The 26066-nt window shown below is 41.3% G+C and overlaps 1 protein-coding gene across 2 annotated transcripts in view; it reads right to left on the bottom strand.

Moving 5' to 3' along the window:
• LOC111958858 (ER membrane protein complex subunit 2) overlaps window positions 1-22291 on the bottom strand; it is a 56194-nt gene extending 33903 nt beyond the window's left edge. For both annotated transcript variants that reach the window (XM_070437439.1, XM_023980165.2), the window contains exons 1-4: window positions 22183-22291; window positions 17352-17465; window positions 4276-4340; window positions 717-802 (exon numbers count right to left, since the gene is read on the bottom strand). In XM_070437439.1, coding sequence (XP_070293540.1) covers window positions 717-802; window positions 4276-4340; window positions 17352-17465; window positions 22183-22222 — 305 coding nt within the window. In that variant the 5' untranslated portion in view covers window positions 22223-22291. The remainder of the gene's footprint in view (window positions 1-716; window positions 803-4275; window positions 4341-17351; window positions 17466-22182) is intronic.
• Between the last annotated feature and the right edge of the window lie 3775 nt (window positions 22292-26066).

Below are 26066 nucleotides of genomic sequence, written 5' to 3'. Positions count from 1 at the left end.
CTTTTCACACCAAAGTACGTTCATCTCTAGGAGACAGAACACGTCTCCTTCCTGAGCGGTATAACGGCTGCGTGGTCCCATGGTGTTTATACTTGCGTACCATTGTTTGTACAGATGAACATGGTACCTTCAGGTATTTGGAAATTGCTCCCAAGGATGAACCAGACTTGTGGAGGTCTACAATTCTTTTTCTGAGGTCTTGGCTGATTTATTTTGATTTCCCATGATGTCAAGCAAAGAGTTTGAAGGTAGGCCTTGAAATACATCCACAGATACACCTCCAATTGACTCAAATGATGTCAATTAGCCTATCAGAAGCTTCTAAAGCCATGACATCATTTTCTGGAATTTTTAAAACTGTTTAAAGGCACAGTCAACTTAGTGTATGTAGACTTCTGACCCACTGGAATTATGATACAGTGAGTTATAAGTGAAAAAGTCTGTAATCAATTGTTGGAAAATGTACTTGTGTCATGCACAAAGTAGATGTCCTAACCGACTTGCCAAAGCTATAGTTTGTTAACAAGAAATTTGTTGAGTGGTTGAAAAACTAGTTTAATGACTCCAACCTAAGTATATGTAAACTTCCGACTTCAACTGCATGTATGGAAGGTTTCGTTCAAATCAAAAAGGATGCTGTCAAAAAGTGATTGAACTCAAATGGATTTACCCTTTAGTCTTTCGGTCATGTTACAGTGAGAGACTCTGAAGCTTACTTTTCCAAAGCCTCCAGCCGCATGCCTGCTAATCGCTTCACTCGTTGGCTACCTGGAAACTGCCTCTTCAGTTCCTGTAGACAAGTCTGCAAGGGAAGTGGGCAGAAGGGAGGTGCAATTAGAGTTGGCTGGCTGCAACATGTTACAAGCGTACAGGGCACGTACACTTTCAACTACTTAAAGCCCCCCATGCAGTCTTTGTAATTGTATTTTTAAATCACCGCAAATTATCACTCTGTGATCACTTTTTTTGTTCAAACAATGTCACAAAAGTTCAACACCAGCAACTGGTCATTGTTCAGAATAATCAGATCAGATTTTGTCATGCTGTGGGGAAAAACTCCATACTGAAAAGGCTGACATTCCAGGAGTTTTTTTTCAAAAAGCTCTTACACTAAAAGGGCATTATCATAAATTCACAATTTGAGTGTTTTTTCAACCTCAGTGTGGAAATATCATACAAAAAAAGAAAATCGATTTTTGACTGCACTGCCCCTTTAAACACAAACAAATATACTGTATCCATGTAAAACATTAATGGTTTTGAAATGTCATATGCAGTGGGGGGTTTTTTGTGTTTTTTTTTATGATGCAATCCAGTCCGCCCAGACAATTGAGATAGTTGGTTTCCATTCATGGGATCCATGATAAAAGATCAACAACACAGTCCTGAAGAAATTATGTGAAAATCAGCAGTTGACGTGGTTGAAGATCATGTTGGCTTGTGGCTACCCACAATTCACCACTTGCTACTATAAAAAGGAGAGGCAGGATGCTCTTTACGGTGAGTTTTTTCCCCTCCCGTTCCTATGAGGGAACTGGAGTTTGTTTTTTCACACACTCATGGCAGAGGTGAGGAATGGTTATCGCCACGTCCAACGATATCCTGGATGAGATGGAAAATCTGTTCTGCAGCCCGGATCATTTGACCTATCCAGCTACAGTCGTGGTCTTTCTCACTGGGAGCAGGTGATTGGACAACTTTACGTAATCTCGTTTTGTCTTCTCCAATATTCTTTGCAATGCATAGGGAATCCTTGCAAAACATCCTCATATACTATTTCACCATCACCCATAAAACACTTTATTTTTATGTACCACTCAATTTTAAGCAGGTATGAGCAAAACTGACAGGACATTAACTAGGCTTCAATAGTACATTTAGCCTGTTCAAATCAGTCCAGAACAGTGGGAAAATGCCATAGGTTCCTGTTCTTTGCAGTGAAAATGCACGTTTTGATTTAAATCAAACTAAGCTAGAACAATGTTATATTTCCACAACGCAAATTTGATTGAATTCCAATCCAAACGCACAGGGTAATGCCATTGGTTCCTGCTCTTTGCAGTGAAAATGCACCTTTTGATTCAAATCAAAATAAGCAGGAACAATGTTATAATCCACAATGCAGATTTGATTGAATTCCAATCCAAAACGTATTGGAACATCAAAACATGATACATTGACTGTTAATACAGTATTAGTTCTGACTGTAACACTAGGTGCTTTCTTCTTGTTCTACTGGATCATAGGAAGGACAGGAGATGGCCCTAAGTGATGCCTCAACAGGAATAGGCCTCATCTACTCTCCTAGCATGCTTCTTTTCAACTGTGGGCATTCACTTCAAACTTTTCACCTGCATTTGCATATGAGAATACCTTGAACAGGAAAATGATGATTTTCTGCTATCTAGGCATGGTTTCCTATCAACCCAGAAACTCATAACCCGCTCAGTCACCATTCGGTCCTAAAACAATGTCTGTTTGCTATCTAGGCATGGTTTGTCATCCACCCAGAAACCCATAACTCACTAAATTACGATTCAGACCTAAAATGAGTAAAACAGAATAATCTCATTCTATCACGTGCTGGATTTGCAAAATCAGATCTTAAAAATAAACTGGATAAAAAACAAATTAGAAATAACTGTGGTTTTAAATTCCCAATGTTATATTAGAAAAGTGTGGTGGTCTTAACTTTTTGCTCTCGTCATATTAAATGTAATACATTTTCATAAAGCCCTTTAATCCTTAAGAGTATAATTTCTCTCCTCAAGCCTCACACTTGTATTATTAAGAATAATCAATATGTGCGGCATAGAAATAAAAACCATGTATTTGATGTACAAGGGACATTAAAAAATACATATAAAATGATCATGCTTTTGTATAAATCGCTCTCCTGTATGCTTTATGTTGTTCACTCAAAAAATACGTGTAGTATTCAAAAGTATTCACACCCCTTGATTTACCCCCCCCCCCATCTTGTTGTGATACAGACTGAATTTAAAATGGTTTAAATTTAGATTTTTGTCACTGGCCTACACACAATACTCCATAATGTCAAAATGGAATCGTGTTTTGGGATTTTTTTTTACAAATTAATAATAAAAATGAAATGCAAAATTGTCTTGAGTCAAGTAATTCAATCCCTTTGTTATGGCAAGCCTAAATAAATTCAGGAGTCATGTTATGGGTATGCTTGTCCTAGGCAAGGACTAGGGAATTTTGGTGGGGGATACAAATAAAGGGAATAGAGCTAAGCACAGGCCTTATCCTAGAGGAAACCCTGGTTCATTCTGCTTTCCAAAAGACACAGGGACACAAATTCACCTTTCGGCAGGACAATAACCTAAAAGACAAGGCCAAATATACACTGGAGTTGCTTACCAAGATGACACTGAATGTTTCTGAGTAGCCTAGTCTAGCAATGATCAACAACCAACTTGACAGAGATTCGTTTTTTTTGTGTTTTTATAATAATGTGCAAATATTGTACAATCCAGCTGTGCAAAGCTCTTAGAGACTTACCCAGAAAGACGGGCGGCAGGTAGCCTAGTGGTTAGAGCATTGGGCCAGTAACCGAAAGGTTGCTAGATCGAATCCCCGAGCTGACAAGGTAAAAATCTGTTGTTCTGCTTCTGAACAAGGCAGTTAACCCACTGTTCCTAGCTCGTCATTGTAAATAAGAATGTGTTCTTAACTGACTTGCCTAGTTAAATAAAGGTTACATAAAAAAAGACTCACAGCTTTAATCACTGTCAAAGGTGATTCTAACATGTATTGACTTAGGTGGATATAATCAAGATATATTCTTTTACAAATTGTGTAATTTTTCTTCCACTGACTTTACAGATTACTTCATGTAGATCATTGACAAAACATGACAATTAAATACATTTTAATCCCACCTTGTAACAACAAAATGTGTAAAAAGTCAAAGGGTGTGAATACTTTCTGAAGGCACTTTAAGTAACACAATCTGTAACATATTAACTCTGGGATGGCAGATGAATTAACAAGGAAAGGGGGAGTTAAACTCCATAAAGGTTTACAGCTAACACTAACACTGTGTTCATCTATAGTGAGTTTTCTACACTCCCTTATTCCAACACTGCTCAGCAAATGGTTTTTCCAAAGTACAGACAGATGGGGTAATATTTTTGGCCAAATAAAAATATTTTCACATTTGGCAGCGGGGGTGACAAAGTAGCAATGACTGTGAGAGATGGATTTTGGAGGTCGTTGGGCGTGTGTGGCAGCTGTCGGTAGTTCACTTACCCAAGCCAAATCATCCCGACTGCAGTCCAGCGCAGCTATCATCACCTGCTCATAAATAATCCATACTGGGCACAGGAGAGAAAGAGAAAAGGCACTGTTTTAATATTCCAGTACAGTGTCAAGTGAACATCAAAACATGATCAATTGACATATAGACTGGTATTACAGTATTAGTTCTGACTGTAACACAAGGTGCTTTCTTCTTGTTCTACTGGATCATAGGAAGGACAGGAGATGGCCCTAAGTGATGCCTCAACAGGAATAGGCCTCATCTGCTCTCCTAGCATGCTTCTTTTCAACTGTGGGCATTCACTTCAAACTTTTCACCTGCATTTGCATATGAGAATACCTTGAACAGGGAAAATAATGTCTGCCTGCTATCTTGGCATGGTTTCCTATCAACCCGGAAACTCGTAACGCCATTCCGTCCTAAAATAATGTCTGCTCCATTAGCCCTTGAATCCTGGGGAATTGCTTTCAAGTATAATTGCTCTCCTCAATCCTCACACTTTTATTATTAATGATCATCAATATATGCTGCATTGAAATAAAACCATGTATTTAAAGGACTGGATGGACAGCTCAATACAACAACAAAAAAACGCTCTATTAGACCTACTTAACTTAGAGGATCAATCATGATGAATGACCATTGACCAAGTTAAGGCTACATAGACCAAATTCTGCTGGTATTCCAAGATGTTGTTCTTCATGGAAAATGTTCTAAACTTCAGAAGATATTGGGCAACTCCGTACAAAAGACAACGCTTTTCCAACAGCACAAAGAAAGAAAGCTTACACAGCTGTTATCCAGGGCAGCAGAATATTATGTCATTTCCCCTCATTTCGCTGTGATACTCTAACCAGTTACGGTGTGACGCCTTATTCACAAGGCTTATCAACATAGCCAGATACATTTCATCCAGGGGCTTAGAAATAAAGATTCAATGTTTATTGAAGTGTTTATTCAATCATTCAACTGTAACAGTAAAAGACAGTGATTAATAATAGGCTTGGCCAATGGATCCAATTAATGGAATTAATGCTAAATGTCAGACAAGTCTGTTTTGACTAGCACGCCAGACGTCCTCTGCCAAACACTGTCTAACTGTTAATTGAGAAAGAACAATAAAACCCAACTCAACAAGAAAACTGATATGCCAAAACAAACAAACGCCTGGAGTTTTTCTCTCCTTTTTATGATTCCAACTCGTGTTTTGATAATTGCCATGTTGTTTCACAGCCAATTTAAGAACTGGTTTCAATAAAACCGGGGCGTGTTAAGTGTTTACCCTGCTCTTTAAAGACTATGAATCATAATGACTACGAGGAAAAGAGACTTCCACAGAGTCGTTCAGCAAGACTACCTAGTGAGAAAGGAGCAGACTATTATATAGCCTAAAGGCAAAACTGAGTGTACCGCTACCAACCATCACATATGGGTTCTTTTTTAATCAAGAAAAGGCTTACCAAGCTTCTGCATCATTCAATTCAAAAGTTGAGTGACATTGGTAAGCCTACTAAAAATACTGAATAGGCCTGGGCTTCTGAGAACTTGTGATACATTAAAGCTGGAATTCGCACAAGATGAAACACCACTGTTATTGTTTTTGTTTTGTTGATGAAACGGAGGAGAGGAACATCCAGCATCGTTGCAAAAAAAAATATATACATCGCAGTACATATTCTGCTGAGGGGTATACTACAAAGTAGGATCAAGAAGTTAGCCAGCTAACGAGATTAAATATTCTGATAAGTTTCTTTCAAAAAATGTAAAGTTAAAATGGGCATGGTCTAATTGATTCAACGGACATAAAACACATCTAAGTTTAGCTTTTTTAATGAACGAGAAATTAGGTATTTCTGGTTGCCTATCAAAGATAGCTGGCTAACTTATTGATCCTGCTTTGTAGTATACCCCTCTGTTCCAACATTGTCTGAAGTGACTATTTGTTGTTAAAACCCAAACGAACGTGGCAGTTTCACCAAACCGATTCCAGCTTTAAAGATACTAGCCTATACGGTTTGCCTTTTGAGGTGGGAATTTATTATTTTGGATTAAAAAGAACGTCTTCAGGCTACACTAGTGCCTTCACAAATGAATCATAACCCTTGAATTATTCCACATTTTGTTGTGTTACTGCCTAAATTCAAAATGGATTAAATAGATTTTTTTTCTCACCCATCTACACACAATAACCCATAACAATAAAGTGAAAATATGTTTTTAGAAATTCTTGCAAATTTATTGAAAATAAATACAGAACTCTCTCATTTACATACGTATTCACACCCCTGAGTCAATACTTTGTAGAAGCACCTTTGGCAAAGATTACAGCTGTGAGTATGTCTGGGTAAGTCTCTAAGAGCTTTCCACACCTGGATTTCTCAATTTGCTAATTATTCTTTTCAAAATTCTTCAAGCTCTGTCAAATTGGTTGTTGATCATTGCTCAACAACCATTTTCAGATCTTGCCATAGATTTCCAAGTAGGTTTAAGTCAAAACTGTAACTCGGCCACTCAGGAACATTCACTGTCTCTTGGTAAGCAACTCCAGTGTAGATTTGGCAAAGTGTTTTAGGTTATTATCCTGCTGAAAGGTGAATTAATCTCCCAGTGGAAAGCAGACTGTGCCAGGTTTTGATCTAGGATTTTGCCTGTGCTTAGCTCCATTCTGTTTATTTTTCTCCTGAAAAACTCCCCAGGCCTTAACGATTACAAGCATTCCCATAACGTGATGCAGCCACCACTATGCTTGAAAATATGGAGTGTTACTCAGTAATGTGTTGTATTGCATTTGCCCCCAACATAACACTTTGTATTCAGGATAAAGTTAATTATCCTGAATTAAAAAACAACAACATTGTTGCACATCAGTTCACAAACTGTGCACATCAGCACACAGTTCACAAAAGAACACCTGAATGTTCCACAGCGCTACTGGCAAAATATTCTGTGGACAGATGAAACTAAAGTAGAATTGTTTGGAAGGAACACAACACTATGTATGGAGAAAAAAAGGCACAGCACACCAACATCAAAACCTCATCCCAACTGTAAAGTATGGTGGAGGGAGCATCATAGTTTGGGGCTGATTTGCTGCCTCATGGCCTGGACAGCTAGTTATCATCGACAAAAAAAAATATTCCGAAGTTTATCAAGACATTTTGCAAGAGAATGAAAGGCTATCTGTCCGCCAATTAACACTCAACAGAAGTTGGGTGATGCAACAGTACAACACCACAAAACACAGAAGTAAAACAACAGAATGGCTTCAAAATAATAAAAATATGCCTTCTGGAGTGGCCCAGTCAGAGTCCTGACCTCAACCCGTTTGAGATATTGTGGCATGACCTCAAGAGAGCGGTTCACACCAGACATCGCAAGAATATTGCTGAACTGAAACAGTTTTGTAAAGAGGAATGGTCCAAAATTCCTCCAGACCGTTGTGCAAGTCTGATCTGTAACTACAGAAAATGTTTAGTTGAGGTTACTGCTGACAAAGGAGGGTCAACCTGTTATTATATCTAAGGGTTCACATACTTTTTCCACCCTGCACTGTGAATGTTTACACAGTGTGTTCAATAAAGACATGAAAACGTATAATTGTTTGTGTGTTATTAGTTTTAGCAGACTCTGTCTATTGTTGTGACTTAAATGAAGATACGATCAAATTTGTCATGACCAATTTATTCAGAAATGTTCCTTGCACCTGTTAGTGACTTTAAAAAAAATATATATATTTTTTTATTTCACCTTAATTTAACCAGGTAGGCCAGGTGAGAACAAGTTCTCATTTACAACTGCATCCTGGCCAAGATAAAGCAAAGCAGTGCGACACAAACAACAACACAGAGTTACACATCGAATAAACAAACGTACAGTCAATAACACAATAGAAAAAAATCTATATACAGTGTGTGCAAATGAGGTAAGATTAGGGAGGTAAGGCAATAAATAGGCCGTAGTGGCGAAGCAATTACAATTTAGCAATTAAACACTGGAGTGAAAGATGTGTAGAAGATGAATGTGCAAGTAGAGATACTGGGGTGCAAAGGAGAAAAAATAATAATATGGGGATGAGGTAGTTGGATGGGCTATTTACAGATGGGCTATGTACAAGTGCAATGATCTGTGAGCTGCTCTGACAGCTGATGTTTAAAGTTAGTGAGGGAGATGAGTCTCCAGCTTTAGTGATTTTTGCAATTCGTTCCAGTCATTGGCAACAGAGAACTGGAAGGAAAGGCGGCCAAAGGAGGAATAGGCTTTGGTGGTAACCAGTGAAATATACCTGCTGGAGCGCGTGCTACGGGTGGGTGCTGCTATGGTGACCAGTGAGCTGAGATATGGCAGGGCTTTACCTAGCAGAGACTTGTAGATGACCTGGAGCCAGTGGGTTTGGCAACGAGTATGAAGCGAGGGCCAGCCAACGAGAGCGTACAGGTCGCAGTGGTGGTAGTATATGGGGCTTTGGTGACAAAACGGATGGCACTGTGATAGACTGCATCCAATTTGCTGAGTAGAGTGTTGGAGGCTATTTATAAATGATATCGCCGAAGTCAAGGATCGGGAGGATAGTCAGTTTTACGAGGGTATGTTTGGCAGCATGAGTGAAGGATGCTTTGTTGCGAAATAGGAAGTCGATTCTAGATTTAATTTTGGATTGGAGATGCTTAATGTGAGCCTGGAAGGAGAGTTTACAGTCTAACCAGACACCTAGGTATTTGTAGTTGTCCACATGTTCTAAGTCAGAACCGTCCAGGTGTGCAGGTCGGGCAGCGATCGGTTGAAGAGCATGCATTTAGTTTTACTTGCATTTAAGAGCGAAGCTCGCCTGTAGGTTAGTTAAGAGTGTCCAAAGAAGGGCCAGAAGTATACAGAATGGTGTTGTTTGCGTAGAGGTGGATCAGAGAATCTCCAGCAGCAAGAGCGACATCGTTGATGTATACAGAGAAAAGTCGGACCGAGAGTTGAACCCTGTGGCACACCCATAGAGACTGCCAGAGGTCAAGGCAACAGGCCCTCCGATTTGACACACTGAACTCTGTCAGAGAAGTAGTTGGTGAACCAGGCGAGGCAGTCATTTGAGAAACCAAGGCTGTTCAGTCTGCCGATAAGAATGTGGTGACTGACAGAGTCGAAAGCCTTGGCCAGGTCGATGAATACGGCTGCAGTATTTTCTTTTATCGATGGCGGTTATGATAGAATTTAGGACCTTGAGCGTGGCTGAGGTGCACCCATTACCAGCTCGGAAACCAGATTGCAGAGCGGAGAAGGTACGGTGTGATTCGAAATGGTCGGTGATCTGTTTGTTAACCTGTCAGGGAACGGGGAACCCCTCGCCAACAGCCAGTGAAATTGCAGGGCGCGAAATTCAAACAGCAGCAATCTCATAATTCAAATTCCTCAAACATACAATTATTAGACACAATTTTAAAGATAAACTTCTCGTTAATCCAACCACATTGTCCGATTTCAAAAAGGCTTTTCGGCGAAAGCACAACATATCATTATGTTAGGTCAGCACCTAGTCACAGAAAGCATACAGCCATTTTCCAACCAAATAGAGTCACAAAAAGCTGAAAGAGGTAAAATGAATCACTAACCTTTGATATTCTTCATCAGATGACACTCCCGGGACAACATGTTACACAATACATGTATGTTTTGTTCAATCAAGTTCATATTTATATCCAAAAACCTCAGTTTACATTTGGCTTTGCCTCCAAAACATCCCGTGAATTTGCATAGAGGCACATCAATTTACAGAAATACTCATAATAAACATTAATAAAAGATACAAGTATTATGCACAGAATTATAGATATACTTCTCCTTAATACAACCGCTTTGTCAGATTTCAAAAAAGCTTTACGGAAAAAGCAAACCATGCAATAATCTGAGTACGGCGCTCAGAGGCCAAAACAAGCCAAACAGATACCCGCCATGTTGTGGAGTCAACAGAAGTCAGAAATAGCATTATAAATATTCACTTACCTTTGATGATCTTCATCAGAATGCACTCCAAGGAATCCCAGTTCCACAATAAATGTTTGTTTAGTTCGAGAAAGTCCACAATTTGTCCAAATACCTCGTTGTTGTTCGTGCCTTGAGTTCACAAATCCAAATTCATGATGCGCGATCACTAGTTCCAGACGAAAAGTCAAAAATTTCCGTTACAGCCCGTAGAAACATGTCAAACGATGTATAGAATCAATCTTTAGGATGTTTTTAACATAAATCTTCAATAATGTTCCAACCGGAGAATTCCTTTCTCTTTAGAATTGCAATGAAACTCAGGTCGCTCTCACGTGTGGACGCGTGATCAGCTCATGGCACTCTGGCAGACCTGTTACTCAATCAGCTCTCATTCGCCCCCACTTCACAGTAGAAGCCTCAAACAAGGTTCTAAAGACTGTTGACATCTAGTGGAAGCCTTAGGACGTGCAATATGACCCCATAGACACTGTATATTCGATAGGCAATGAGTTGAAAAACTCCAAACCTCAGATTTCCCACTTCCTGGTTGGATTTCTTTTCAGGTTTTCACTTGCCATGAGTTCTGTTATACTCACAGACATCATTGAAACAGTTTTAGAAACTTCAGAGTGTTTTCTATCCAATACTACTAATAATATGCATATATTAGCATCTGAGCCTGAGTAGCAGGATGTTTACTCTGGGCACGCTTTTCATCCGAACGTGAAAATGCTGCCCCCTAGCCCAAACAGGTTAACTTTGCTTTCGAAGACCTTAGAAAGGCAGGGTAGAATAGATATAGGTCTGTAACAGTTTGGGTCTAGAGTGTCTCCCCCTTTGAAGAGGGGGATGACCGCGGCAGCTTACCAATCTTTGGGGATCTCAGACGATACGAAAGAGAGATTAAACAGGCTAGTAATAGGGGTTGCAACAATTGCAGAGGATAACTTTAGAAAGAGAGGGTCCAGATTGTCTATCCCAGCTGATTTGTAGGGGTCCAGATTTTGCAAATCTTTCAGAACATCAGCTATCTGGATTTGGGTGAAGGAGAAATGGGGGAGGTTTGGGCAAGTTGCTGTGGGGGGTGCAGGGCTGTTGACCGGGGTATGGGTAGCCAGGTGGAAAGCATGGCCAGCCTTGGAAAAATAGTTATTTAAATTCTCAATTATCGTGGATTTATCGGTGGTGACAGTGTTTCCTAGCCTCAGTGCAGTGGGCAGCTGGGAGGAGGTTCTCTTATTCACCATGGACTTTACAGTGTCCCAGAACTTTTTGGAGTTTGTGCTACAGGATGCAAATTTCTGTTTGAAAAAGCTAGCCTTTGCTTTCCCGACTGTGTATATTGGTTCCTAACTTCCCTGAAAAGTTGCATATCGCGGGGGCTATTTGATGCTAATGCAGTACGCCACAGGATGTTTTTGTGCTGGTCAAGGACAGTCAGGTCTGGAGTGAACCAAGGGCTATATTTGGTACTGGTTCTACATTTTTTTGAATGGGGCATGCTTATTTAAGCTGGTGAGGAAAGCACTTTTAAAGAATAACCAGTCGTCCTCTACTGACGGAATGAGGTCAATATCCTTCCAGGATATCCAGGCCAGGTTGATTAGAAAGGCCTGCTCGCTGAAGTGTTTTAGGGAGCGTTTGACAATGATGAGGGGTGGTCGTTTGACCACAGACCCATTACGGATGCAGGCAATGAGGCAGTGATCGCTGAGATCCTGGTTGAAAACAGCAGAGGTGTATTTAGATGGCAGGTTGGTCAGGATGATATCTATGAGGCTGCCCGTGTTTACAGATTTGGGGTTGTACCTGGTAGGTTCATTGATAATTTGTGTGAGATTGAGGGCATCTAGTTTAGATAGTATAACGGCCAGGGTGTTAAGCATGTCCCAGTTTAGGTCACCTAACAGTATGAGCTCTGAAGATAGATGGGGGGCAATCAATTCACATATGGTGCCCAGGGCACAGCTGGGGGCAGAAGGTAGTCTATAACAAGCGGCAACGGTGAGAGACTCATTTCTGGAAAGATGGATTTTTAGAAGCAGAAGCTCAAATTGTTTGGGCACAGACCTGGATAGTATGACAGAACTCTGCAGGCTATCTCTGCAGTAGATTGCAACTCCGCCCCCTTTGGCAGTTCTATCTTGTCGGAAAATGTTATAGTTAGGGATGGAAATTTCAGGATTTTTGGTGGCCTTCTTAAGCCAGGATTCAGACACGGCTAGGACATCCGGGTTGGCAGAGTGTGCTAAAGCAGTGAGTAAAACAAACTTAGGGAGGAGGCTTCTAATGTTAACATGCATGAAACCAATGCTTTTACAGTTACAGAAGTCAACAAATGAGAGCGCCTGGGGAGTAGGAGTGGAGCTAGGCACTGCGGGTCCTGGATTAACCTCTACATCACCAGAGGAACAGAGGAGAAGTAGGATAAGGGTAAGGCTAAAGGCTATAAGACCAGGCTATTTAGACCAGGTGAGGTTATTTAGACCAGGTAAAGGCTATTTAGATCAGGTGAGGTCACCACATGTGTGGGAGGTGAAACAAAAGGGCTAGCTAAGGCATATTGAGCAGGGCTGAAGGCTCTACAGTGAAATAAGACAATAATCACTAACCAAAACAGCAATGGACGAGACAGGCATGCGTAGCCGAGTGATCATAGGGACCAGTGGGAAGCTAGGAGAGCTGGAGACATGGCGATTCAGACAGCTAGCAGGCTGGGGCTAGCAAGAAGGGCCTTAGGGGGACGTCGTGACGGAAGAAGTCTGTTGTAGCCCCCTTGGACGGTTACGTCGGCAGACCAGACATGTTGGATCGGCAGGGCTCCGTGTAGGCAGTAAAAGGTTCCAGGTCAATTGGCAAAATAGGTATTGTAGCCCAAGAAAATGGCTTCAGCTAACAGTCCGATATACTCTAGACAGCTAGCGTACCGCAGCTAGCAGGCTAGCGGATGGGCCTTCAGGGGATGTCGCAACGGAGGAGCCTGTAGCAGTGGCTAACTGACTACTAGCTAGTAGCTAGTTAGCTGCTGTTGGGGTTTCTGGTTCTAAAGTATAGAAAAAAGCAGATCCATACCACATTGGGTGATGCGGGTTGCAGGAGATTATGTTGAAACGGAGGTTAAAAATATGAAAAATATACGAAGGGTAAAAAAATATATATATACACGGGACACTACAAGAACAAGAAACTGAACTGCCACGCCATCTTGGAAACATGTATTCCTGAATTTATTTAGGCTTGCCATAACAAAGGGGTTGCATACTTATAGGCTCAAGACATTTCAACCTTCACATTTGTATTTGTAAACATTTTGAAAAACATAATTCCATTTTGACATTATGGGTTATTGTGTGTAGGCCAGTGACCAAAAATCTCAATTTAATCTATTTTAAATTCAGACTGTAAAACAACAAAATGTGGAAAAAGTCAAGTGTGGTGCCAGGAGAAAAACCTCTCCCTCAAAGTCCGCAACACAAAGGAGCTGATCATGGACTACAGGAAATGGAGGGCTGAGCACACCACCATTCACATCGATGGTGCTGTAGCGGAGCGGGTCGAGAGCTTAAAGTTCCTCTGTGTCCACATCACTAAGGATCTATCATGGTCCACACAAACCAACACAGTCGTGAAGAGGGCAGGACTACGCCTCTTCCCCCTCAGGAGGCTGAAAAGATATTCAAAGTTCTACAGCTGCACCATTGAGAGCATCTTGACTGGCTGCATCACAGCTTGGTATGGCAACTGCTTGTCATCCGATCGCAAGGCAATACAGAGGGTAGTGGGTATGACCCAGTACATCACTGGGACCGAGTTCACTGCCATCCAGGACCTCTAAACCAGGTGGTGTTAGTGGAAGGCCCTAAAAATTGTCCAAGATTCCAGAGATTCTATGTTACCGCACGGCAAGCAGTACTGATGCACCAAGTCTGGAACCAACAGGACCCTGAACAGCTTCTACCCCTAAGCCATAAGACTGATAAATATACTGAACAAAATATACACAAAACATGTAAAGTTGTTTCATGAGCTGAAATAAATGATCCCAGAAATGTTCCATACACACAAAAGCTTATTTCTTCAAATGTGTTTATGTCCCTGTTTGTAAACATTTCTCCTTTGCCAAGATAATCCATCCACCTGACAGGTGTGGCATATCAAGAAGCTGCTTAAACAGCAAGATCATTACACAGGTGCACCTTGTGCTTGGGGAAAATAACAGGTCACTAAAATGTGCAGTTTTGTCACAACGCCACAGATGTCTCAAGTTGAGGGAGCGTGAAATTGGTATGCTGACTGCAAGAATTTCCATATGAGCTGTTGCCACAGTATTGAATGTTCATTTCTCTACCATAAACTGCCTCCAAAGTTGTTTTAGAAAATTTGGCAGTTCGTCCCTCCGGCCTCACAACCGCAGACCACGTGTAACCAGGCCAGCCCATGACCTCAACATCCAACATATTTACCTGCAGGATCGTCTGAGGGGGGGTGGGGTTGCTGAGGAGTATTTCTGTCTGTAATAAAGCCCTTTTGTGGGGAAAAACTCATGCTGATTGGCTGGGCCTGGCTTGCATGTGGGTGGGCCTGGCTGCCAAGTGGGTGGGCCTACGCCTGCCAAGGCCCACCCATGGCCGGTCTCTCTGACAGAGCTCCAGAGTACCTCTGTGGAGATGGGAGAACTTTGCAAAAGGTCAACCATCTCTGCAGCATTCCACCAATCAGACTTTTATGGTAGAGTGGCCAGGAGGAAGCCAGTCCTCAGTAAAAGGCACGACAGCTCGCTTGGAGTTTGCCAAAAGGCACCTAAAGACTCTCAGACCATGAGAAACAAGATTCTCTGGTCTGATGAAACCAAGATCGAAGTCTTTGGCCTGAATGTCAAGCATCACGTCTGGAGGAAACCTGGCAGGGACTAGTCAGGATCGAGAGAAAGATGAAAGGAGCAAAGTACCGAGAGATCCTTTATGAAAACCTGCTCCAGAGCGCTCAGGACCTCAGACTGGGACAACGACCCTAAGAACACAGCCAAGACAATGCAGGAGTGGCTTCGGGACAAGTCTCTGAATGTCCTTGAGTGGCCCAGCCAGAGCCCAGACTTGAACCCGATCAAGCATCTCTGGAGAGACCTGACAGAGCTTGAGAGGATCTGCAGAGAAGAATGGGAGAAACTCCACAAATACAGGTGTGGCAAGCTTGTAGCGTCATAACCAAAAAGTCTTGATGCTGTAATCGCTGCCCAAGGTGCTTCAACAAAGTACTGAGTGAAGGGTCTGAATACTTATTTTCCACCATAATTTGCAAATAAATTCATTAAAAATCCTACAATGTGATTTTCTGGATTTTTTTTTCTCATTTTGTCTGTCATAGTTGAAGTGTACCTATGATGAAAATTACAGGCCTCTCTCATCTTTTTAAGTGGGAGAACCTGCACAATTGGTGGCTGACTAAATACTTTTTTGCCCCACTGTATGTATATATTTTTATTTTATTTTTTTATTTCACCTTTATTTAACCAGGTAGGCTAGTTGAGAACAAGTTCTCATTTGCAACTGCGACCTGGCCAAGATAAAGCATAGCAGTGTGAACAGACAACACAGAGTTACACATGGAGTAAACAATAAACAAGTCAATAACATGGTAGAAAAAAAAGAGAATCTATATACAATGTGTGCAAAAGGCATGAGGTAGGCAATAAATCGAATAATTACAATTTAGCAGATTAACACTGGAGTGATAAATCATCAGATGATCATGTGCAAGAAGAGATACTGGTGTGCAAAAGAGCAGAAAAGTAAATAAATAAAAGCAGTATGGGGGGTGAGGTAGGTAAATTGGGTGGGTAGTTTACAGATGGACTATGTACAGCTGCAGTACCAGTCAAAAGTACCAGTCAAAAGTTGACACACCTACTCATTCAAGGTTTTTCTTTATTTTTCGTATTTTCTACATTGTAGAATAATAGTGAAGACATCAAAACTATGAAATAACACATATGGAATCATGTAGTAACCAAAAAAGTGTTAAACAAATCAAAATATATTATATATTTTAGATTCTTCAAAGTAGCCACCCTTTGCCTTGATGACAGCTTTGCACACTCTTGGCATTCTCTCAACCAGCTTCACCTGGAAAGCATTTCAATTAACAGGTGTGCCTTGTTAAATGTTGTGACTATTTTTTGACCAATCAAAAACGATGCATACATTATATGACCGCTTGAGTGGACAGTCTCCCATTGGACTACCAGTGAAAAAGGTGTAAACTGAACGGGAAGGTGCTAACAAGTGTATGGTCGCTCTCTTTCTAAGTAACAGGACTACATGTATTCAATGTCTTCGCAGCATAACACAGGCCTAATCATATCTCCAGCAGTATCCTTATGAGCGCAGGTTGGTTCCCTGTTATTCTATGCCTGTACAAAGGAAGTCGGTACTCCTTGATTCCACACTGAATTAATTCACCATTGGAGAACCAGTCATTTTCTAAGAGATTGATGCCCTTCCTTGCTTTCATGAGCAGAGAACTGTGACAAGACCAAATCAGTCATAGGCCTAGTGTACAACCTGTTCTAGCAATCATGTTGCAGAGAAACTACAAACCATAGCAAGCAGTCAATATAAAATCTAGATTGTAGTATTTGCATGTTTTCTGCCAGACTGAGAATACAGTATATTAATTAATTTCCCCTTCTGCCACTAAATGTAGTCAAAATGGAACATGCTGCACAACTGTAAATGTTGGCTTTGTGTATATCTTTGATGCCAGAAAACACTATACACCTCCATCACCTATATGTCTAGCCTACATCAAAGTTCACATCCTTCCTATTATAATGCTACTTTTTCTTCAATTAATAAAATAAATCAAGAATGGAACCAAATTGACAAATCAAGTCCTTGGCTCCCAAGCATCTTGTGATGGATGGCTAGTGTTGTGGATCATTGTGTTGTGGATCATTGTGTTGTGGATCATTGTGTTGTGGATCATTGTGTTGTGGATCATTGTGTTGTGGATCATTGTGTACAAACAGATTCTGCCTACTACAGCAGCACTAGAAATTGGTCTGATGTGAATCTTGATTTCATACATATGTACTTACTGTCATCTCCAAGTTTGGACGCGTGCTCATTTATCAATTCTTCACCAACATCCACAATTTGCTCACTGTTTCTGTGGTTATCCTCCCTCCACTTCCGCAGCTTGTCTCTCATTTCTGTGAACACAATTATCAAAAACATTACAATTATCAAAACCTGCTAAATAGCACAACAGTAGTGGATGGTAATGATCCTGAAGCAGCAGCCCTCTACTCGAGTAGGCAGTTCAGTGCACACTTTTTCTGGTTACTGGTCCAACTCTCTAAAACCTGGGCTACCTACTGGTTCCTGACATACAGTGCCTTCAGAAAGTATTCACACCCCTTTTTCCACATTTTGTTGTGTGGAATTAAAATGGATTTGTCATTTTTTGTCTAACACTAATATATCTTGATTACATAAGTATTCAAACCCCTGAGTCAATACATGTTAGAATTACATTTGGCAGCAATTACAGCTGTGAGTCTTTCTGGGTAAGTCTCTAGAGCTTTGCACACCTGGATTGTACAATTAGTTTGGCTGAGATAATGGATGGGCTGGACATGCCAGGAGAGGAGTTTGGATTGGTCTGCCATGTAGCATGCTTCTGTCTATAACGTGAGCTGATCAGTATGTGATGGCAGTCCTTTCTACCGCGCCGTTTTTGAAAGATATAACGTTAGCCATGGAGAACTGCAAACGTTTTGCTACTTTTCTCAACATCATTGATGACCCCAATTTTGCAGGCGCTATCGACAGATCAGTTGGGAAAAGTGATGGGCTACTTTCTGCACACGCCACGGTCTGTGTGAACCGGAGTGACTTGACACAACGCTGGCCAGACAAGGGGTGTGCTCGTAAATTCACTCTGGCTATGTGCTCCGACAGAATAACTGAGGAATTTACGAAAGCTCAACACCCGTTGAATATTGCCGGAGTAAGTAAACCTTCCCCCCCAATTAAAAGCCAGCAGCACAGTTACAGTCACCAACGCTCTGGATAACATGAAAACAGTCACCAACGCTCTGGATAACATGAAAACAGCCTAACCAGGTCTGCTAGGGCGAGTAAAATGGTCAGAGTGAGTTTCTCTCTCATTTGTGACCGGAAGTAGCCGATGTTAGCTTGGGTGCTTGACTGCCGTTGTGAGGACAGAACGCTCGGACCAACCCTACTGAACACTCCAAGAGCGAAACCCTCGGAATTTACGAACGGACAATCTGACAACGCTCTAAATTTACGAACGCCCAGAGCGCACTCTGGCACTCCATAATGAATTCACGAACACACCGAGATGTAGCTACAAACAAAACTGAGTTAAATGGTTCCAGTCTGCCGTGAAGCGTTCATCCATGTATAAAGTTCAGAGTCTAGCTATATTTTCAGATAGGTTTCACATTTTGTAAGAAAGTAATTTTTATTGAAAGTTAAAGCGTACTGTTAGTTACAGCAGCTAGCAAACGTTAGCTTACTGGCTCGATAGCTAACGTTACGTTTATGATCTGTGTAGTAATATTATTAAAATCAGAAATCCATTTGCATTGCTAGTTATAGCCTAATGTTAGCTAGCTAACATTGAACCTAATTTGTTAGCTTTAGCTAACTTCAGATTCATACTACAGCTATGACAATGTTTGTATTGGTAGTAGTAGTATGAGTTGGGATTATGGTAGCTAGCTAGCTACCTACCTACATGTCTAAACAAGACTCCACTTCGGCCGGATTATTACATGACCCATCAAATTAGCCAGGTGTGTCTGGGGGTGATTACGGCCATCTATTGTATTTCATGAACATGTGTACATGTCTAGACATTAGTGACCCATCCACTTAGCTAGATGTGGCTGAGGGGTGGTTTTAGCATTTCCTTCACATGACCCATCAATTTAGACAAGTGTGTCAGGAAAGTGTAACCTAATAATGATAACATATTAATTAAGTGTTTTTATCTGGAAACATTCTGTTTTTGATATTACTACTATGCAAGTAACCACTTCAATGTACCATTTACGCCTTCTGTATCCTGTGCACGTGACAAATAAACTCAGATTTTATTTGATATTGCATGTGTTTACCACATGGCCTCACATGTGAATCCTTAAAGAGATGGGTGGGGCTAAGGCTTCAGAGAGTGTGAACGATGCTGAATGGGTGTAGATAAAGAAGAGCTCGCCAGAAGGTGTACCAAAACATTCAAGTACCATTTCCTCAAAAGTGGGGTTACAAGTTTATCAACTTTCAAAGCAGAATTACTTTCCCATTGTTCCTCAACTGCAGTGTATGATATAGCATTTTCTAGCTCTGAGTCTCTACTTTTAGTCAATGTAAAAAACACATTCTCAAATTTTGCTAAATAAGACTGAATCGAGGCGGTCGGTCACATATTTGGCCTTAGATTTTGCCTGTGCTTAAGCTCCATTCCGTTTCTTTTTTATCCTTAACGATTACACCCATAACATGATGCAGCCACCACTATGCTTGAAAGTATGGGGAGTGGTACTCAGTAATCTGTTGTATTGGATTTGCCTCAAACATAACACTTTGTATTCAGGACAAAAAGTGAATTGCTTTGCCACATTTTTTGCAGTATTACTTTAGTGCCTTGTTGAAAACAGGATGTATGTTTTGGAATAATTTTATTCTGTACAGGCTTCCTTCTTTTCACTCGGTCAATTAGCTTAGTATTGTGGAGTAATTGCAATGTTATTGATCCATCCTCAGTGTTCTATCACAGCCATTAAACTCTGTTTTAAAAAGTCACCACTTGCCTCATGGTGAGCGGTTTCCTTTCTCTCCAGGAACTGAGTTAGGAAGGATGCCACAGTCTTTGTAGTGACTGGGTGTACTGATACACGATTCAGAAGTGTAATTAATAACTTCACCATGCTCAAAGGATATTCAATGTCTGCTTTGTTCTCTTTTTACCCATCAATCAATAGGTCCCGTTCTTTGCGAGGCATTGGGAAACCTCCCTGGACTTTGTGGTTGAATCTGTAAGATAATTGTATATGTGGGGTACAGAGATGAGGTAGTCATCAGGATGTCATCCATTTTTACCTCAGAATGTTTATACCCAACACGATGACACAAGATCAATTGCTTAAAACAGATCAAAATCTTTGGGTTTGTACTATTGATTTTGTCATATGCGCTGGGGGTCGCAGGACTTAGAATGCAGTTACCCCAAATGTTTTCCCCCCTATTCTATTTATTTGAGAGTGTTATCGATGGATGTGATTAACAAAAAAAGTGTTGCATGGCTGTGGGCTTAAGGTCGTTGTCCTGTTGGAAGGTGAACCGTCGCCCCAGTCTGAGGTCCTGAGCGTTCTGGAGCAGATTTTCATCAAGGATCTCTCTGTACTTTGCTACGTTTATCTTTGCCTAGATCCTGCCTAGTCTCCCAGTTCCTGCCGCTGAAAAAATCCCCAAAGCATGATGCTGCCAACACCATGCTTCACCATAGAGATGGTGCCAGCTTTCCTCCAGACATGACACTTGGCATTCAGGCCAAAGAGTTCAATATTTGTTTCATCAGACCAGAGAATCTTGTTTCTCATGGTCTGAGAGTCTTTAGGTGCCTTTTGGCAAACTCCAAGCGGGTAGCTTCCACCTATCTGGGCACTCTACCACAAAGGCCTGATTGGTGTAGTGCTGCAGAGATGGTTGTCCTTCTGGAAGATTCTCCCATCTCCACAGAGGAACTCTAGAGCTCTGTCAGAGTGACCATTGGGTTCTGGATCACCTCCCTGGCATTTTTTTGGTACCCTTACCCAGATCTGTACCTCGACACAATCCTGTCTCAGAGCTCTATGGACAATTGGAATGGTTTTTGCTCTGACATGCACTGTCAACCTTATATTGACAGGTCCACAAGTGGACTCCAATCAAGTTGTAGAAACATTGAGGATTATCAATGGAAACAGGATGCACCTGAGCTCAATTTCAAGTCTCATAGCGTAGGGTCTGAATACTTATGTAAATAAGGTATTTCTGTTATTTTTTAAATGAACTAACATTTCTAAACGTGTTTTCACTTTGTCATTATGGGGTATTGAGTGTAGATTGCTGAGGAATTTGTTTTATTCAATCAATTTCAGAACAAAGCTGTAATGTAACAAAATGTGGAAAAGGTCAAGGGGTCTGAATACTTCCCGATTTGGACACTTTAAAACGCTATTTTGGCATTGTCCTATTTATCAATATGTCTTGTCAACAGAAAACAGTAACAGCATAATTTTAAAAGTCAGTTTTAGGAATTCAATTACATTTACAACATTAACGTCCAATGGTATTGTACAAAACTAATCAGTTAACTGTTGAGTCCAAAAACGTGCTGTGATTTATTTTGATGGTAGACAAGAAATCACCAAAACGGGTTTTCCCTGCCTATTAGTAGTGTCCATTGCAAGACCGTGTATTTTAGCAAGCCAGCTAAAGAGGCAGAACAACGACAGCAGGCAGCTAGCTAACTTAGTTATAATCAGATGACAGGCGTAAGGTACTTAAACTGGCTAGCTAGTTTAGCCTGCTGTGTATCCTTGCAAACTCACACATGCTGTGGACTGTTAGCTACGACAACAATAACAGATTAAGCAATTCTTAACGTTAGCTAGCTAACTTCGATCATTCAGAAATAAGAAATCTAGGCAGAAATAATGCGCTAGCTAAGTGGCTATCTCGTGTTAGCAAACTGAAATAGCTAGCTAACAAGTCAGCAGCTGGCGTGATGAGATGGACATACGCAGCTACATTCGCCGAACGACAGCTAAACTGCACTACGTTGAATTATACATGGATTTAGAAACACACCTTCAATCATACAGTACATTATAACGTTTAATCGTCTGTGTTTACCTTCCCAGGTTACATCGTACATTTCTGACACCGACGCCATCGTTCTTGGCAGCACAGGTTTCACGTCATTGAACTGGGTGTGGCTTGTTTCTGCTGACCCTTTGATCTCTGAGTAGTGTGACCACAAGTGACCATCAGTCTACAAGCTCGAGAATAGTCAAATAGTCATATTTTTGAGACATGTTCAATGTATTTTGTTCATTTCTATGGACTTAAATATTTCTGCTGCTTCTGTAGTTTTTTCCTGCTATTAATATGAGTGTAATAAAAATTGTCAAAGACTCCAGCGGTACCGGAGCATCAAGTCTAGGTCCAAGAGGCTTCTAAACAGCTTCGACCCCCAAGCCATAAGACTCCTGAACACCTAAACAAATGGCTACCCAGACTATTTTCATTGCCCCCCCCCCCTTCTTTTACTGCTACTCTCTGTTGTTATCATCTATGCATAGTCACTTTAACAACTCTACCTACATGTACATATTACCTCAACTAACCGGTGCCCCCGCACATTGACTCTGTACCCCCCTGACTCTGTACCCCCCTGTACATAATCTTGCTATTGGCTATTTTACTGCTGGTCTTTAATTACTTGTTACTTTTATTTCTTATTCTTATCTGTATTTTTTTTAACTGCATTGTTGGTTGGGACTCGTAAGTAAGAATTTCACTGTAAGATCTACACCTGTTGTATTCCGTGCATGTGACTAATAAAATTAGATTTATTATGATTGAGTGGTGGTGCGTAAACTGTCCATTTTTATTCATGGAAGTCAAATAATTGATGATTAACGGGAATGGTAAGAGAGGTAAGGACAAAATGTTACTTTAAGCATGGCTTGCTCAAAGGCTGTGTTTTAATTAAGCAGGCAAAGCTATCATGGATGTTCACTTTGAGGCAGCTGTTCAATCATTGGGGTAATTGAATCCTACTATCTGATGCATGGATTGCATCAGGTACCTGTCTACTTAATTTAACAATTGACACTCAGAGCAGACCACAGTTTCAACACCTGCAAAATGTKACTTTAATCCCTGCGGAGAGGATCATAACAGACTGGTTAGCATAAGAGTTATGACAGCGCTGGATGTTGGACTAGATGTAAACAAAAGCAATGCATGCACTTGCTCGGACCCTTTCCCCCATCATACCCAGGTATTAAATCTGACAACGCTGATTTACACATCGCCTCCAGTTATTATTCATGTAACTGGGCCTAAAATTACCCTGTTTCAACCGACCACAAAACAGGGCTTGAACCGTAACGCTAGCCCTCTCCAGAGGTTTAGGTCTCCGGGCTCTGCGATGCTGCTCACACTAAATGTATATTAATCTTACACCTAGCTTTCACGAGGCATGGTTAGATGTGTGGTTGTTACCAGGGAAGGCTGGAAAGGGGTCAAAGATGCTGTATAGTCTCATGCTTAGTTTTGTAATTTATTTTCTTCTGAGGTAGGTTAAGCAGACTGTCAGCAGAAGAATACTTGTGTGTTGAATGCACGTTTGAGATGCTGTGTTGTCCCTTTCTTTTCTTGATTTCCCTCTCAAGGGGCCTCTGACTGTCCCATGTCTCTGACTTTGTAAGTTACACGCCACACTCCACTACCACATTACACACTTGTTGAGGTGGACTCAGCACAAACTCACTTACAGAAACATTTCAGAATCCTGATGTCATCCCTTGTACCGCTCACTGCACTGTAGATACTTTGTTAATGTTCTATTGTCTGAGGTCAACAGGACTGTTTTTTTTACAGGACACTGCCATTGTAAAAAGGCAGAGCATGGTCATTATTGGGCAAGTACAAGTGTACAAGAGGACTATAAAATGTCATCATCTCTGTCAGGGATACAAAAAATAACATTATGTGCGGTTGAACTTACATTCAGCTCAAACGATCCGTGGACTTGTAATTTTCAAGTCTGCACATGGCAGTCAGTTGATATGTGGTCGGGTTTTTGCTGGAAACCAAAATACTGAGGCGACCACATTAAAACAAGCAAACACTGTCCTTCAGGGTAAAGGGCTTTCCCTTCTCTGCCAGGGTGCTGTTAAAGGCCAGGGCCCTGCTCTCTTCCCGACCCGCACCAATGACCAGAAAAGACAGTGGGGCCTGACTCAGAGGACGAGGCCATGATGGTAAAGGCCCTCTGTACCATGTACAGGTTTAACAAGCTGTCTTTAACGTTGTCAGCATGAGATGCAGCCGTATCTGGAGGTAGTGAAAGAAGAAAAAAAACATCCCAACATACGGTTGCTGTTTACCTTGGAGAATGTCACTCAGCTAGAATGTCACGATGAGGAGAGATCAATAGCAACCGTCCTGAAAACCCAAATTGTACTCCTTGACTGCTGCTTATGTAGGTTTTCATGCTGCGAGAGCCCCACGTATGGCACATGAGACAGGCAATACACTGAGTGTACAAAACATAAGAACAACTTCCTAATATTGAGCTGCACCTCACCCCATCCACTTTTGCCATCAGAACAGCCTCAATTCGTCGGTGCATGGACTCTACAAGGTGTTGAAAGTGTTCCACGGGGATGCTGGCCCATGTTGACTCCAATGCTTAACACAGTTGTGTCAAGTTGGCTGGATGTCCTTTGGGTGGTGGACCATTCTTGATACACACAGGGAACTGTTGAGCGTGAAAAACCCAGCAGCGTAGCAGTTCTGTACCCCCCTGTATATAGTCTCGCTATTGTTATTTTACTGCTGGTCTTTAAATACTTGTTACTTTTATTTCTTATTAACTGTATTTTTTTTTAACTGCATTTTTGGTTGGGACTTGTAAGAATTTTCCCGTAAGGTCTACTACACCTGTTGTATTCGGCGCATGCGACTAATAAACACGGGAAACTGTTGAGTGTGAAAAACCCAGCAGCGTTGCAGTTCTTGACTCAAACCGGTGTGCCTGGCACCTACTACCATACCCCGTTCACCCTCTGAATGGCACACATACACCATCCATGTCTCAATTGTCTCAAGGCTAAAAATCCTTATTTAACCTGTCTCCTCCCCTTAGTCTACACTGGTTGAAGTGGATGTAACAAGTGACATTAATAAGGGATCATAGCTTTCACCTGGATTCACCTGGTCAGTCTATGTCATGGAAAGAGCAGTTGTTCATAATGTTTTGTCCACTGTATATATTTTTTTCCTTTCAGTCTCCTTTCCTTGTCTTCAAAAAGACAGGCTTACAGTAGAACCACTGCACAGGCATTATATTTTGATTTCTGACAGAAGCAATCAGAGTTGGCAATCACTAAAATGAACAGTTACGGCCTGAAAATTGATGTGGAGTTTAGGTGCTCTGCGGTTTTGAAACAGTTCCTGTTAGTTTCCAGCCTTTTCTTTCTTTTTCACCGGTGTCATACAGTTGCGGAAAATGAAGACAGATGCAATTAGCAACAATGTTTGGGCTGAACCCTCTGGAGCCAGCTGTGCTGTGTCTGCTTTGAAAGCTGACTACAACCCCTGTCTGACCAAGTTGCTTTCAGCTCACCGCGAATCACTCTCTACAGATGACTTCAGCACACATTGCCTCTGATGATCTCCTCTCCGTAGCACCCTTTCACCTTACCCTTAGCCTGCGTGAGAGGCCCAGAGCGGGAAAACCGTGGGCCATCACAATTTAGCTACCTCACTCTCTCACTCACTCTCCCTAGGTTTCAATGCCAAGAACAATATTCAGCTCAATGTCAGCCCCCGCACAAGTAATTGACATTACTCACACAGTTAGAAGCTCAGGATGTATGGCTCCCCTGACACCTACTGTAGTAGTGTGATTGCTCATAGTGGAGTAGTGTATTACCACATGCAGTACATGATGTGTTGCTGGATTGGATTAATGTCCACCGTTCTTTCTCATTAAATTCATTTTA

This window comes from Salvelinus sp. IW2-2015, linkage group LG35 (assembly GCF_002910315.2).
Source record: "Salvelinus sp. IW2-2015 linkage group LG35, ASM291031v2, whole genome shotgun sequence".
NCBI lineage: Eukaryota > Metazoa > Chordata > Actinopteri > Salmoniformes > Salmonidae > Salvelinus > Salvelinus sp. IW2-2015.
This window is presented reverse-complemented; position numbering and strand designations above follow the sequence as displayed.